Source organism: Pogoniulus pusillus, chromosome 28 (genome assembly GCF_015220805.1).
Source record: "Pogoniulus pusillus isolate bPogPus1 chromosome 28, bPogPus1.pri, whole genome shotgun sequence".
Classification (NCBI taxonomy): domain Eukaryota; kingdom Metazoa; phylum Chordata; class Aves; order Piciformes; family Lybiidae; genus Pogoniulus; species Pogoniulus pusillus.
The window spans coordinates 1,615,435-1,632,349 of NC_087291.1; the positions used below are offsets into that span (position 1 = coordinate 1,615,435).

Genomic DNA, 16,915 nt, shown 5'->3' on the forward strand with positions numbered 1-16,915 from the left:
CAGCCCATTCCAATGCCAATCACTCTCTCTGACAACAACTTCCTCCTGACATCCAGCCTAGACCTCCCCTGGCACAGCTTGAGACTGTCCCCCCTTCTTCTGTTGCTGCTTGCCTGGCAGAAGAGCCCAACCCCACCTGGCTACAGCCTCCCTGCAGAGAGTTGCAGACAACAACGAGCTCTGCCCTGAGCCTCCTCTTCTGCAGGCTGCACACCCCCAGCTCCCTCAGCCTCTCCTCACAGGGCTCTGCTCCAGGCCCCTCACCAGTTTCATTGCTCTTCTCTCAACACCTTCCAGTATCTCAACATCTCTCTTGAATTGAGGAGCCCAGAACTGGACACAGCACTCAAGGAGTGGCCTGAGCAGTGCTGAGCACAGGGCCACAAGAACCTCCCTTGTTCTACTGGCCACACTGTTCCTGAGCCAACCCAGGATGCCAATGGCTCTCCTGGCCAGCTGGGCACACTGCTGCCTCATCTTCAGCTCCTCTCTACCAGCACCCCCAGGTCCCTTTCTTCCTGTCTGCTCTCAGCCACTCTGTCCCCAGCCTGTAGTGCTGCTTGGGGTTGTTGTGGCCAAAGTGCAGAACCCTGCACTTGGCCTTGTTCAGTTTCATCCCATTGGCCTCTGCCCACCCATCCAGCCTGGCCAGGTCCCTCTGCAGGGCTCTCCTACCCTCCAACAGCTCCACACCTGCTCCTCGCTTGGTGTCATCTACAAAATTACTGATGTTGGACTCAATCCCCTGCTCCAGATCATCAATAAAGATACTAAACAGGATCAGGTTCAGCACTGATCCCTGGGGCACACCACTAGTTACAGCTGCCAAATGGATGTGGCACCATTCACCACCAATCTCTGTGCCCAGCCCTTCAGCCAGTTCTTGACCCATATCAAAGCGAATCTGTCCAAGCCACAAGCTGCCAGCTGTGCCAGGAGCTGCTTGTGGCAGACAGTGTCAAAGGCTTTGCTGAAGTCCAGGTAGTCTCCATCCACAGCCTGCCCCACATTCACCAGGCAGGAACCTGATCATAAAAGGAGATCAGGTTGGTCAGGCAGGACCTGCTTTTCCTAAACCCATGCTGGCTGGGCCCAATCCCTGGCCATAAATGCAGCTGGTAATGTCAATTAGCTCATGCACAGAAAAACATGTATTAAATGCACTGTAGCAGCCATTACATTCTCCACAAATGCCTTGGGAGACTAACTGCATATTGCTGAAATTTGCAAATTGGTGAGACAGACAAGACCCCCCCCCCCCCCCCCCCCCCAAATTCCAAAAGGTAGAGCATTTATTTTGAGAGCTGTAGTTTGTTTCTAGTGCTTGGCAGTATTTGTTCTCTGGCTCATCTTGTAAAATAACAGCCAGTGCTTAGACCTCCACTCTAATCCTCAGTGGAAAAATAGAAACATATTTCATTCAAATACAAGTACAGGCAAGATTCTACTACAATAACTAAATTACATCACTAATTTTACTTAGTTTAAAGCACTTTGGTGGAGAAATCACAGCTGTTAAGTTTGCACACAGTGTACAAATCAGCATAGATGTGCAGTAATCTCTTAGCCCATTGACATGAAACGATACTTTCTTTTGTACAGAGCATGCAATCCTTTTAGAGAGCTGCCACATGAAGGCTGGGCTGTCATGTACAGAAGAGTTCAGGCTGGAGAAGGTTCACTATGCACTAATTTATCAATAACCTTAAATCACTCACATGATTTGTACCGATGTAGGTGAGCTGTCTCTGTTTCCAGAACAAACCCCTTTGACATCAGGTCCAAAGTTAGCATTCTGTCAGACAGCTCCTTATCAACTGAACCCAGCCCATTCTCCAGCAACCACAAAGCTCTCGGTCACTAGCAACCTGCCCCTACTGAAACCCTCAAACACAAACCCATCTCCTGTTACTGCCTCAGGCTCACAAACCAGCCAGTTCTCTGTGGATAATTTGGCTTCATGTGAAAAGACAAGACAGATTCAAGCCCTTGAAGCACAAATACTCTGCACACTGCATCTCCCGTTTACGTCTGCAAAGTACCATACACACCTCATGAATATTTCTCAGAACAAAACCAGACATATACCCCCCACTATACACATAGCTAAGGTAAAGATCGAGACAAGCAGAGCTGGAGTGCAACAGAAATGAAACCAAATCAAAGGCTGCATAACCAAGAGGAAGTGCTAGAATTGGTCAGATAAAACACATGCACAGCATCATAAACACAGCTGCCCTCCAAGGGCAGCAAAGTCGAAAGGCAAATGATCAAATTAAGCGGTATACAGGAGAGTTGTGCACAGGAGGGATTTCAACCCTCTTTGTTCTTGGCCACGTTACAATTTCACAGCGGCTCTCAAGATTCACATTTCTGCCACTGGACTTGTAAGAGCCGGGACGTGCCGAACAAAACCCACCACAGCACCGCCCAGCTCTTGCCACAGCACCGCCCAGCTCCTGCCCCAGCACTGCCCAGCTCCTGCCCCAGCACCACCCAGCTCTCGCCACAGCACCGCCCAGCTCCCACCACACAGCATCACCCAGCTCCTGCCCCGGCACCGCCCAGCTCCCGCCACACAGCATCACCCAGCTCCTGCCCCAGCGCCGCCCAGCTCCCGCCACGGCACCGCCCAGCTCCTGAAACAGCGCCGCCCAGCTCCTGAAACAGCGTCGCCCAGCTCCTGAAACAGCGCCGCCCAGCTCCTGAAACAGCGCCGCCCAGCTCCCCGCCACGGCACCGCCCAGCTCCTGAAACAGCGCCGCCCAGCTCCTGAAACAGCGTCGCCCAGCTCCCGCCACGGCACCGCCCAGCTCCTGAAACAGCGCCGCCCAGCTCCTGAAACAGCGTCGCCCAGCTCCCGCCACGGCACCGCCCAGCTCCTGAAACAGCGCCACCCAGCTCCTGAAACAGCGCCGCCCAGCTCCCGCCACGGCACCGCCCAGCTCCTGAAACAGCGCCGCCCAGCTCCCGCCACGGCACCGCCCAGCTCCTGAAACAGCGCCGCCCAGCTCCCGCCACGGCACCGCCCAGCTCCCGCCACGGCACCGCCCAGCTCCTGAAACAGCGCCGCCCAGCTCCTGAAACAGCGCCGCCCAGCTCCCGCCATGGCACCGCCCAGCTCCTGAAACAGCGCCGCCCAGCTCCCGCCACGGCACCGCCCAGCTCCCGCCATGGCACCGCCCAGCTCCTGAAACAGCGCCGCCCAGCTCCCGCCACGGCACCGCCCAGCTCCCGCCATGGCACCGCCCAGCTCCCACCATGGTGGCCTGGCTGTCAAAGCACTACTGCTTAGTAAAGGCAGCCGATAAATAAAACAGGAATATGTTCTGAAAGACGAGAGGTGGGCACAAGCCACCCTCAGGAGTTCAACAAGACCAAGTGCAAGGTCCTGCAGCTGGGTTGAGGCAATCGCAAGCACCAATCCAGGCTGGGCAGTGAGTGGCTGGAGAGCAGGCCTGGGGAGAGGGACTTGGGGGTGCTACTGCATGAGAAGCTCAACATGAGCCAGCAGTGTGCACTTGCAGCCCAGAAAGCCAAGCAGAGCCTGGGCTGCAGCAGCAGAAGTGTGGCCAGCAGGGCCAGGGAGGTGATTCTCCCCCTCTACTGCACTCTGCTGAGACCCCACCTGGAGTACTGCATCCAGCTCTGGAGCCCCTGGGACAAGAGGGCTGTGGAGATGCTGGAGAGTGTCTAGAGCAGGGCCAGGAGGATGCTGAGAGGGCTGCAGCAGCTCTGCTGTGAGCACAGACTGAAAGAGTTGGGGCTGTGCAGGCTGGAGCAGAGGAGGCTCCCAGGTGACCTTGTGGCCTTCCAGGATCTGAAGTGGGCTACAAAAAAGCTGGGGAGGGACTTTTTAGGCTCTCAGGGAGTGACAGGACTGGGGGGAATGGAGCAAAGCTGGAGGTGGGGAGAGTGAGGCTGGAGGTGAGCAGGAAGTTGCTCATCCTGAGAGTGGTGAGAGGCTGGAATGGGTTGCCCAGGGAGGTGTTTAAGGCCAGGCTGGCTGAGGCTGTGGGCAGCCTGCTCTAGGGTAGGGTGTCCCTGGGCATGGCAAGCGGGTTGGAACTGGCTGATCCTTGTGGTCCCTTCCAACCCTGACTGACTTCATCATTCAAAAAGGTGAATAGGAACTAATCAATCCCTAGGAAAGAAGCTGCTCCTGTGCAGCTATTGTCTGAGTGCATCATGCAGAGGACTTTGCCTGCAGGCGCTGCTGCGTAGCCCAAACCCTGAGTGTAGAAATGGTATTATTGTCATGGTTTGCAAGCTGGACCATACACAGCTGCAGAGAACCTCCAAATAAGTTAATACTCCGTTTCAAAAGGAAGAGATATTTCTCCAGGGATCATGTGCCAAACAAAGCAGGGAGCCAATGCTGAACCACTGGCAATTTGTATGATAAAAGATATTTTTCAACCACACATAGCACGAAAAGTGCTTCCTAGTCTACACTGGAAAACATCTCACAGAAAACACTTCTGTTTCAGAGAAACTGAGGGGGGAAAATAATGGAAAAAGTATTAACAAAAGTAAGAAGCTGGTGAGGGGCCTGGAGCACAGCCCTGTGAGGAGAGGCTGAGGGAGCTGGGGGTGTGCAGCCTGCAGAAGAGGAGGCTCAGGGCAGAGCTCATTGCTGTCTACAACTACCTGAAGGGAGGCTATAGCCAGGTGAGGTTGGGCTCTTCTGCCAGGCAAGCAGCAACAGAACAAGGGGACACAGTCTCAAGCTGTGCCAGGGCAGGTCTAGGCTGGATGTTAGGAGGAAGTTGTTGTCAGAGAGAGTGATTGGCATTGGAATGGGCTGCCCAGGGAGGTGGTGGAGTCATCGTCCCTGGAGGTGTTGAAGCCAAGCCTGGATGAGGCACTTAGTGCCATGGCCTGCTTGATTGTTGAGGGCTGGGTGCTAGGTTGGGCTGTCTGAGCTTGGAGGTCTCTTCCAACCCGGTTAAATCTATGATACTTTTGTAAGATGATCTTTTTCATTAGACATAATCTGCATTTTTTTATTTCCAGAAGGAAGCAAACCTCAGCATTTGTGTCATTCTTCATTGGTGAATTTGAGAGTGCCCATTCAAAAACCAGCAACAGTCACATAGAAATCAAGTAATTTAATTACAAAATGTAAGCATGGAAAACTTACTCTAGAACATGGATATGCTCATGAAGAACTGTTCCAAGCATGAAGATCAAAAAAACACCACCAGTAATACAGTATAACAATGATAGTATACTAGAGTCAAAATTCAAAAACACTTAAAGCATTAATCACAGTATCATCAGGGTTGGAAGAGACCTCACAGATCATCAAGTCCAACCCTTTACCACAGAGCTCAAGGCCAGACCACGGCACCAAGTGCCACGTCCAATCCTGCCTTGAACAGCTCCAGGGACGGCGACTCCACCACCTCCCAGGGCAGCCCATTCCAGTGTCCAATGACTCTCTCAGGGAAGAACTTTCTCCTCACCTCCAGCCTAAATTTCCCCTGGCGCAGCCTGAGGCTGTGTCCTCTCGTTCTGGTGCTGGCCACCTGAGAGAAGAGAGCAACCTCCTCCTGGCCACAACCACCCCTCAGGTAGTTGTAGACAGCAATAAGGTCTCCCCTGAGCCTCCTCTTCTCCAGGCTAACCAATTCCAGCTCCCTCAGCCTCTCCTCATAGGGCTGTGCTCAAGGCCTCTCCCCAGCCTCGTTGCCTTCTCTGGACATGCTCAAGCATCTCAATGTCCCTCCTAAACTGAGGGGGCCCAGAACTGAACACAGTACTCAAGGTGTGGTCTAACCAGTGCAGAGTATAGGGGCAGAATGACCTCCCTGCTGGAGGAGGTCATTCTGGAGGAGTTGGAGGGATGGAGAAAATACATTTGCAAAGCACCACGTGCACCATAAAACCCAAATGTAATCAAACCAAATGCAGATTTTCATGGTATGTAGAGGAAGGATATCAATTATAATCACAGGCTCATAGGATGTTAGGGGTTGGAAGGGACCCATGGAGATGATCGAGTCCAACCCCCCTGCCAGAGCAGGACCACACAATCTAACACAGATCACAGAGGAACACATCCAGACAGGCCTTGAGAGTCTCCAGAGAAGGAGATTCCACAACCTCTCTGGGGAGCCTGTTCGAGTCTTCTGGGACTCTTACAGTAAAGAAGTTCCCCCTTGTGTTGAGGCGGATCCTGCTGTGTTGCAACTTACACCCCTTGCTCCTTGTCCTATCCCAGGGAGCAGTGAGCAGAGCCTTTCCCCCTGCTCCTGGCAGCCTTCAGATACTTACAAACACTTATCAAATCCCCTCTCAGTCTTCTCTTCTCCAGACTAAACAGCTCCAGATCCCTCAGCCTCTCCTCATCAGCCATACCCTCCAGTCCCCTCATCATCCTTGTAGCTCTCCACTGGACACTCTCCAGCAGATCCCTGTCCCTCTTCAACTGGGGAGCCCAAAACTGAGCACAGTATTCACGATGAGGTCTCACCAGGGCAGAGTGGAGGGGAAGGAGAATCTCTCTTGATTATAATGTTCAAGGACTGAGTTCAAAACTGCCACACATTCCCTTCAGACTTCTCTTTAGGCAAGAAATCTTCATTTCACATTGCAAAGCTTTGCAAACTGTTAGTGTTCCACACACTCTACCAGGGAGCACTATATGCTGAGGCATGTATTTATTAAGTGCTGACAGTTAACTTTCACAAGACTCTCAGGGCGATCTGGTCCTTATTCTGTGAATTCACAAAGCAATGGGCTTAAGGAGCCAGAAAACACAACTGTATTTCATTACTGTTTAAATAAATGAATTTGTGATGGCATTTTACTCGAAGGCAATCGTAAGCCTTGGAGGCAAATGACTCCTTCAGTAAAGGTCTGAAAATTATTTTAGTTTCAATAACAGCTGTTCTTGCCTATACAGACTTAAATAAGCCATGTGGAGACAAAACTTGCCTTAGTTTAGGTAAGAAAGATTAAAACCCATTAATTCTACTTAATATCCATTTCAGTCCCTCTACACAGATGGGAAAAATAAGATTAAATTACCATGCTTACATACAGTCAATACCAGACACCCAATAAAGCACAAATTCAAAGCCCTGCTCCTAATGCAACCAATGCACTCAGTTCCAGCAGAACAGTTTAGCTGCAAGTTAGCCTGAAACAAAAGCAGTTTACATTAATTTCTCCACTTTGTCACAGACTTCCCACGTGACCTTGGACAAGACACCTGGGTTTTGTGAGCTTCCATTCCCCATCCTTAAAATGAGGAAAAAGATTTAATCATCTCACAGAAAGAAACAGATTTACTATCAGGAGATGCTTAGATACAGAAGGAGTCAAATAAATGGCACAAAGAGAATAAACAGTACTCAAAGCTTTCATTAGCTTCTATCAAAGCTTTAGAAACCTCATCAAAGGAACAGAATCACAGAACTGGGGTATGACAGGGCACCTAAATATTTACAATATCATAGAATCAACCAGGTTGGAAGAGACCTCCAAGCTCATCCAGTCCAACCTAGCACCCAGCCCTAGCCAATCAGCCAGACCATGGCACTAAGTGCCGCATCCAGGCTTTTCTTGAACACCTCCAGAAGGAAAGCTTTGACACAGTACTTGGAAGTGTCAGCTACAAGCAAAGGTCAGGTTTGCCTATATAGTAAGATGGAACCTTATACTGACACCCACAGACAGTTATGAATGCAGGCTTCCATGACCCAAAGCAGAGACACAACATACTCCTCTGTCACTAACATACAGAGAACATCAAAAGTCCAAAGCCTCCAAGTATCCTCTGTGAGTTCTTAAGAGTCGTAACTCTCCCATATAATCCAAAGCAGAAGAAATGACCAGGTACTCTCTTCAATGACTTTAAACACTAGATCCAAACAGTTGCTGTCCAACTCCTATCAACCACTAACCACATTTTGAATGTGACCCCTACATTTAACATTCATAACTCAGTACTAGTATCAGAAATCAAATCATCTTGGGGACAACAGAAATTTAAGACCTCTAGTGCACCAGCCTACTGGAAATGGAAGAAGAGGACCAAGAAGCACTTGGAAGTAGCCATATGTCATGCATACAGCACACTAAAACACTTTCAAGGACAGCATTGCCTCCAGCAAGAGCCCATAGATTTGCAACATATATTTAATATCTATATTTCTAGTCCAAAAAATCTGGTGTTAGAATACAGGGCAAACAAAGACTGTGTTTCTGTGCACATACTCTGCAGAAATAAATGTACTAACTTCTGAAAAATCAAAATCACAGCCTGGGAGGGGAGCCACAAGGAGCTAAGGGGCTGCAAGAGGTGATAAAGCAGTCGGTGAGAGATAAGCACATTTAAGTATTTGAGCATTACAGACAAGTTACAGAAAACAAGAAGTAAGGAAGCAATCGAGGAGAGAGGAAATTCTGGGATAAACTTCCCTTCGTATTACCCACAGATGTATGAAACCCCCAGAGCTGCTCAGTCACAGGGTGCTGAGGGTTCAGGGGGAGTAGTATTTGTTTTTTAAAATAAATTATCTGTTGGTTACATAGATGAACAGAGAATCATAGAATCAACCAGGTTGGAAGAGACCTCCAAGCTCATCCAGTCCAACCCAGCACCCAGCCCTAGCCAGTCAACTAGACCACGGCACTAAGTGCCCCAGCCACACTTTGCTTTAACACCTCCAGGAAAGGCAGCTCCACCACCTCCCTGGGCAGCCCATTCCAATGCCAATCACTCTCTCTAGCAGGAACTTCCTCCTAACATCCAGCCCGGACCTCCCCCAGCACAGCTTGAGGCTGTGTCCCCTTGTTCGGTTGCAGGTTGCTTGGTAGCAGAGCCCAACCCCACTTGGCTACAATCTCCCTTCAGGTTGATATAGACAGCAATGAGCTCTGCCCTGAGCCTCCTCTGCTGCAGGCTGCACACCTCCAGCTCCCTCAGCCTCTCCTCACAGGGCTGTGCTCCAGGCCCCTCCCCAGCCTTGCTGCCCTTCTCCAAACACCTTCCAGCATCTCAACATCTCTCTTGAATGGACAAGCCCAGAACTGGACACAGCACTCAAGGGGTGGCCTGAGCAGTGCTGAGCACAGGGGCACAAGAACCTCCCTTGTCCTGCTGGCCACACTGCTCCTGAGCCAGCCCAGGATGCCATTGGCTCTGCTGCCCACCTAGGCACACTGCTGGCTCATCTTCAGCTCCTCTCTACCAGCACCCCCAGGTCCCTTCTCTGCCTGGCTGCTCTCAGCCACTCTGTCCCCAACCTGTAGTGCTGCTTGGGGTTGTTGTGGTCAAAGTGTAGAACCCTGTACTTGACCTTGTTCAGTCTCATCCCATTGGCCTCTGCCCACCCATCCAGCCTGGCAAGGTTCCTCTGCAGGGATCTCCTACTCTCCAACAGCTCCACACCTACTCCTAGCTTGGTGTCATCTGCAAACTTACTGATGCTGGACTCACTCCCCTGGTTCAGATCATCAATGAAGATACTGACTAGGGTCATTTCAAGCTACAAAAATTAAAATTAAGGGTTTTTTAAAATATTTTGTTTGAAATATCAAATTGTTTTCATTATTTGCAATTACATCTTACATGTGGTATTTTTTAGGAAGAAAAATAAAATAGTTCTTACTAAACAACTTAAAGCTTTTCTTCCAATATGCAGAGACACTCTGGGAATGTGTTCAATACCTTGAACTCCCTTTACTGTATTAAGACTGCAAGAACAGGCTCTAGCAATGAGGCCAAAAATTAAAGCTTAGTCAACAGTGAAATAGTAAATACTGAGCACACAACTGAGGGAAATTCAAAGATGGTGGTCAGGGCTGTAAGAATAAATGTCCAAAAGGAAAAAAAAAGTGCAAGGCATTTCCAGCTTGATACATGATACAGCTTCAGACTTGTATTTTCCAACACAGCTTCTGAGACTTTGGCATCTTTAAAGTCAACAGCAGAACAGGTAGTACCCAGTTCCCTGAATACCTAAGTTTTGAGCTTAGTCTTGCAGGAGAGAGTGAGCTGCCTTTTAGAGGGCTGCCTTGCCCTCCAATGACACCTGAAAAGAGTCTGCATATACAAAAAGACTACAGAGAGATGAGGGACTGGGAGTCAGATGAAAGGTGAGAGTAAGCAAAGTCATGAAGTCAGAAAATTGAAACAACAATTTGGAACCATGTATTTATAGCATGTTAATATGCTCATACATAGTTAAAAACATACAGGAAAGCAGCAACACTGTTAGCAGGCTTCCCCTGAACACATTATACACCGCAGAGCAACCACATTCTCCCACTTGCTTCACCTCCTGTCCCGACAGACAGTAAAGAGAATTTCAGCCCAAATGCTGGAAGCGCTCTGGGACATGGTTTAGTGGTCATGTTAATGTTGGGTTGATAGTTGAACTTGATGATCTTAGAGGTCTTTTCCAACCTTAATGATTCTATGACTCAGGTAGTCATTATTGTCACTAAAACAATGTTGTCACAGCTAAAGATTTCAGAGCTGATTGGTTATCATCTGAACAGCTCAGAAATCTTAGTATCAGCCTAGACCTCTACTCACACACCTCATCTTGTCCCTTCTTTCATTATTTATGGTCCTTGGGACTAGTACTGAACAAATGGCTCTGGACCTGCCAGGCTAAGTGTTGTGAAAATGCCTCCCTGCAGACTAACAGCAGCAAAAGACCCTTCAATAAAAAAGTTCTAGTGCATTTGTGAGCTGCAACTCAACACTAAGAAGACCAACCTAAAGAGTTATTTATAAGCAGACATTTCTGTGATTTCTGCTATTACTAACATCAAAAGGCCTCAAACCTCAGTTGCAGCAAGAAGATAGGAAGAGAGCTGTGCTTTGGCAACTACAGTGAACAGACCACACCAAAAGCCACTTTCCTCTCAAATGAACAAGCACAACCAAAGAGGCTACAGTACTACTGTCTCCTCTCCCAATGCAAAGACACAACAAACCAACTCAACTTGCCAGGCATTTCAAAACAATGGTACAAGTTTCTACAGTATACTTAAAAAAAACCTGCTCTAGGAAAAGCAACAAAATATTCCTGCTTTTTATTTCATCAGCTAATGTGTGCTCCTGTAGAGCACCCACTAAGTGATGAATTTGTGTGTTTTTTCCACTGGAAGTTTCTGTCTACACAGAATCCCCAGCTAAAAATCTTGTAGCACTTTACTGTTCTGTTTCCTTGACAGGACTCTTCTTTAGATAATATTACCACAGTCAAGCATTAGATTTATAAACCAGGAAATAAAAAGAAACAAGAAAACCAACAAGAAAGTTTTCACACTCTTCTTTACAAGCTACTTTCAGAAACATACACACAAAGCAGTATTACATACTGAAATGCAACTCTTAATACAAAGAAAACCAAACAACCTCTAAACACAAACAGAAAACTCCTATCGGCACACATATAATCTCTAGAGGTCACCCCACATGTAAACTACTTAATGTCATCCAAGCACCCACAAAAGTATTGTTGGCTACCTAAAGAGCCATTCTTCAGCTCTGCCCAGAGCCTCTGAGGACCGTTACAACACATGGGTACATTTCAGCATCCCCCTCTTTACCCACCCTCTTCAGGTAAGGAATCAACACCAACCTGCAGTTGGGAGGTGGATCTAAGGTGATGTCAGCCAATTCCTTCTGAATCCTGTGGCAAAAAAAGTAAGAAGGAACAAAGTCACTGTGTGGGATAGCAGTTAAAACATATGCCTTACACATATAGGCACTACGAGTTTGCAACACTACATATCAGAGAGGCACTCTCAGCTGCACCCTCCTACCACTGCAAACACACTAAGCAGGACAGGTGTCCTGTGTTACAGCAAAGCAGACAGGCCCTGGGCATTGACCCCAAGCAGGTGCACTGTTACATGCTCCCATGAAGATGCCAACCACACAGAGAAGACAACTGTACACTTTACTTTGCCAACCAGACTGTAAATGAGGGAAACCCTCTGCAAATATGATGCTCCAAGCGCTAAGAGGAAATCACTGTCTGAAAAGGAATTTTGCCTTGCTGAACTGAAATAGTCACTACCAAATTGTCTACACCCATCTTCCCCCAGCTTCCCACCATCATTCTAAGGAAAAAACACCAGCCCTAAGGAAGTGAATAACTGCAATTCCCAAGGATGCTTAAAGAAAGGTGAATGCCTGTTCCAAGGCACACTCATGTGACCTCCACTATTCCCCTCTCTCCAGCCTCAAGAGCCACATATCCCCACTTCTCCTCCAGATGCTTGCTTTACCATGTTCAGACAGCACCCTCTGTGCCCTGCCCAGGTTATTCTGGTCTTGCACTGCTTTTGCCACAAAATGCCCACCCAGCTATCATCCCCTCTCCTGGAGTCCTACTACTGGTTTTGCCTCCACACTTGCCCACTTAGCACTCAGTCTGCTTCCCTTTTCCTTTGAGCTCAGCCAGCACCTTTTGCCTCTCCTCCACCCGTCACACAGGAGAACCACAGCCTTTTCATGTTAGGTAGGTTACAATCTTCTTTTTAAAACAGTTACAACACATATACAGCACTTGCCACTTTCTACATTGGCTTGCCATGGCAACCTGCTGAGTGGAGATCTGGACAAACCAAACTGCCTAAGTTCTACAAAGTCACAGAGAACACAGTTGAGCTGCCAGAGCATTTGCACAAACCCTCGATCATTTTTGTGACATCTACAGATGAAACCTCTCTGTGCTGCTTACTATTCTTACTGAAGTGCTGCAAGTTTGCTTGAAAACTTCCATTTGTCAGCTTAGCTGTCTGCAAGGGGATGGTGCTGAACCGAGGTGAAACACACAATAAACAAAAAAGGCAACTTTTTTTTTTTTTAAATGGGGTGGCTCAAAGAGCCTGTCCAAAAAAACCCTGACTGATGCAGCATCTCTCCCTCATGCAGACATTACTCTAGAATATAAATTCTTTTGTTCTCAAAAAAAAAAAACCCAACAAAACAAGCCACTTTGTGCTCTGAGCAAAGACTGTTTTAGAGCAGAATGTCCACGAGTGAACCTGCTGTGGATTATTTATTCTAGTCAACATTCAACCATACACAGAAAATTTAATATGTGACAAGCAGACAGAAAACCATTTGGTGGAAAAGATCTGGGGCTATATTACACCACTTGCACTGCAAGTGCAAGCAAACTCAAAACTTCACAAATATCAATCAATCTCCAAAGCAGTCTTGGGAAAAATAAGCCTCTAAAGATCAATCCCAACCTACAAAGAGGGGAAATAACATTGAAATATAATGCCTTACTCAGGACCACAGAGCTTGCAGTAACAGAGAAGAAATTAAGGTCCTACACCATCCCTATAACTGATGCCAAAGAGGAAGAGACAACAGAAATAACTGAGGGACAGAACAACAGTCCAGAGGGGGAAAAACAGCAAAATATTTGGGATGGGATAGAGGAAGCATCAGGAAGAGAGATCAGAGGTCAGTGATGTTGGGCAGGCACTCACTTCACGAAGACACCGAAAAGTAGTGAGATAATGGCAGCTTTGTGTGGAAACGTTCAACGTTAAGAGAGATAAGGAATGAGAACAGCAAAAGGGAGAGGTGGGGGAACGGAGCAAAATAAAACAAGGAAGAAGATGCAGTGGATCAGTAAGAAAACTCACTGCAACTCACCTCTTGGCACTGGTAGATAGCAGCTTAGAGTTTTTACTCATGCTGACTTTGCTTTCCTTCTTCTTAGGCGTGCTTGTCTCTTTCTCTGTCTGTTGGTTGGAGGATGAAGATGAGGAGGAGCTGGTGCTGGCCCTTGAATCGTCATCCGACATAGCGATCCCCCCCACCACACACCCCAACCTGGAAAGGAGACACCATGGGGTGTGGAAAACAGACAGTGAAAACACACACACACACAGAAAGGCTACTGACAACCTCCCTCTGTGTTTGTGTCATGCTCCTTTCAAAAGGTCCTCACGTCTCCCTCTCCTTTTCAGGCCCAGCAGTAAAGGCTGAAGGAGCGGCAGCCGCCCCTGCACTAGTAACACAGCCGAGGAGGGCAAAATGGACTTGCAAGGCTTCCTCTCAGGAAGCAAGTGCAAAATGAAAGAACGAGTTCAAAGCAGCTTCTTCAAAACACCCCCAAACTGCACACACAAGAGAAGCCATCACCACCCACTACTGTACAACCTAGGGGTGTAGGGGATAAAAATGGATAAGCTCCGGTCCCTCGGGTTCCAGAGGGGCACGCGGGAGAGGCAGGAAGGGACAGGGCTGGGGGTGACCAGCACCTGCACCAGGATGGAAGTGAGGCACCATCGGCAACAGTGCGGAGACCCCCGAAGGAGGATCTGCGACCTGCGGTGGGAAACCCCTGCCTGCTGGATCGGGTGTTGCGAGCAGAGAGGGAGGAATGAGTGGGACAGCTAAACAGGGAGCAGAATTGCACAGAAGGGACCTACTGAGGCCCACTGCAGCGAGGGGCTTGCCAGCAAAGGGAGGAAGGAACCGAGGGTCTTTGTTGGGGGTGCGAGGACAAGCAAGAGAAAAGCACCGGGGCCTACAAGAGGTGAGGGCTGAGGGCCTAGGGAGGCCGGTGACAGGGCGGGGGGGCAGAGAGGTGCCGGGGGAAAGCAGCCCGGTTTCATGCGGGCACCTCGGGAGTACGGGGAAGGAGGGCGAGCACAGCGGGTCTGCAGCCGAGAGGAACAAGATGCCGTCGGGAAGGATGGGGGAGCAAGCAGGGCACCCCGTGAGAGTTAGGGTGGGGGCGAGGGGGGCAGCTGCGGGCCTGGCGCCAGCAGCAGCGGCGGAGCAGCCGTGGGCCAGGGGCCGGCACACAGCCACCTCCCTCCGATGGCCACGGGCCGTCCCCCCTGCCGCCCCTACGCCGGGAGAAAGCCGGGGACAGGGGGGCCTGGCCGAGGGCCCGCACGGCCGGGCGGCGAGGAGCCGGGGGACAGCGCTACCTGACAGCCCCGGGCGCGATCCCCCTGCCCCTGCGGCTCCGCCGCCTCCCGCCCCATCGCCGGGCCGCGGCGGGCCCTGCCCCTCGCCCCTGCCCCCGGGGTCAGCAAGGAGGACAGCGGGGGGTGCCCCGTCCCCGTACCTCTCCCTTTGTGTCTGGCTGCTCCTCCTCGGTGCGGCTGGGCCTGGCCACTCGTGTGTCTCTCGCTGGGAGAGAAGCGGAAGTGCTGCAACAGCAACTATTAAACAGGCAATGGCTTCCCTGGCTGCCTCCCCCACCGCCGAGCGGGGCTGCGGGCCTGGGGGGCTTGGCGGCGGCGGGGCCGAGGGGCGAGCTGGGGGGGCACCGGCAGCGGAGTCCCCGCACCGGGGAGCCTGGCAGCCACAGCGCTCCGTGTCGTGTGTGTGTGCCTCCCACCCGCTCCGGCCGGCGCTAAGGAAGAAAGAAAGGGGCGCTCGGCAGAGGGGGGGACGTGAGTTCTTAATGAAGACTATCTGGAAAGTAATCTGCAGGGGTGTAAAGAGGGCTGGGCTAAACACCCTCCCTGACTCCGCTTCTGCTTCCGTGCAAGAGCCCCACAGGGACGCGGTAGAAGCAGGTGGCTGAGAAGAGTGGGCAAGCTCCCGGAGCTGTTTTTGTAACGCTTAGAGGAGATTATTAGGCTTGGCGAAGGGAGCTGCTTGCTTTTCTATTCTTACAATTGTTTCGACCCCAGAACTTTTCCCTTGCCTCCCCTGCTTTGTCCCACCGATAGTAGCAGCAACTTCACACCTTTCTCAGCTGAAGGAAGGAAAAAAAAAGGAGGGGATGGCAGGGGGGAGGGTAAGAAAAAAGGAAAAAAGCCCAGCCCAAACTGCTTCCCTCTAGTAAGCTAAAAGGAATCCCTGGCAGCTTTTACGTCTCTCACCTGTTTCAGCCCTAAAGCAGCAGCTGTGTCTTCCCTCCCTCGGCTTTAGCCTTGAACCAGAAGCAGCCGCTTCCCACTCGCCCTCGCCTGGAGTTCAGGATTCCATTGTCCCCCACACCGCACTTGGTGACATCACTGACACACAAAGAAGGGGTACTTCGTGATGTCATCAACGCATGGTGTCAGAGAAAACGAAATGCTCAGCTCGGGGCTTGGCACCGACAGCACGACATCCCTCACAACCCCTTTAATTTTCCGGAGGTAAAAGTGTTAGTGCTTGTTGGGGATTTATTTTGTTGTTTTTCCTGACGGGGAGCCCTCCTGCGGTGTCAGCACAGCCGCGTTCAGCAGCCAGCATGATGCATTTGCGAGGCGTTTGACTCTTCTCCCCGAAATCTTTGCTGTCGCTCTCCCCCTCTCCCTGTCCACCCAACGGAGAAAAACAGTGCTATGGTTACAGCGAGCCTGCCCCAGCCCGGGCGTGGGGAGCAGCCCTCCTGTCCCGCAGGCCGCCTAGGGGGCTGCCGCGGCTCCGCCTGGAGGTGCCCCACTCGCTTCCGAAGGCACTGTGTCGGCCAGCAGTCCTACCCACCTCACCCGGGGCAGATTTGGCTCGGCGCCGCCAGTTTCCACAGCCTGCCGAGGGATCGCCTATCGAATTACTTGGTATTTTCAGCGGCCGAAAATACAATGACTGCCACCGCAGCGCATCACGATGTTAGCGTTTCCACCTATCCTCCTGGCGGAGGAGCCTGAGGAGAGCCACGGGCGCACAGGGCTGCTGCCCCGACAGAGCGCTGTTACGATACGGCGCCTTGGGAGTCCCGGGGGTGTCCAGTCAGCAAAGCCAGGCCGCCCGAGCGGCGCCGCGCCAGGGGACACCCCGGGGCTGGACATCTCCTCTCTATAGCGCCTGGCGGGGGTGCAGCCGAGGCTGCCTCCTCCTGCAACGCAGACTTGGCGTCTCAGTCAGCCCTGCGCAGCCTGTTCGCCCGGGCCCGGCGCTTCCTCTCTCCACCGGGCACGGCAAGATGGCCCCAGCGGGCGGCGGCGCTGGGGACGCGGCGGTTCA

The 16,915-nt window shown here is 50.8% G+C and overlaps 1 protein-coding gene across 1 annotated transcript in view; it reads right to left on the reverse strand.

Moving 5' to 3' along the window:
• UBE2E1 (ubiquitin conjugating enzyme E2 E1) overlaps positions 1–16,028 on the reverse strand; it is a 71,627-nt gene extending 55,599 nt beyond the window's left edge. Inside the window, 5 exon segments of the mRNA XM_064166943.1 lie at positions 11,610–11,660; positions 13,649–13,812; positions 13,814–13,828; positions 15,844–15,887; positions 15,890–16,028. Of these exon segments, the coding sequence (XP_064023013.1) occupies positions 11,610–11,660; positions 13,649–13,812; positions 13,814–13,828; positions 15,844–15,887; positions 15,890–16,013 (398 nt within the window). The 5' untranslated portion in view covers positions 16,014–16,028.
• Between the last annotated feature and the right edge of the window lie 887 nt (positions 16,029–16,915).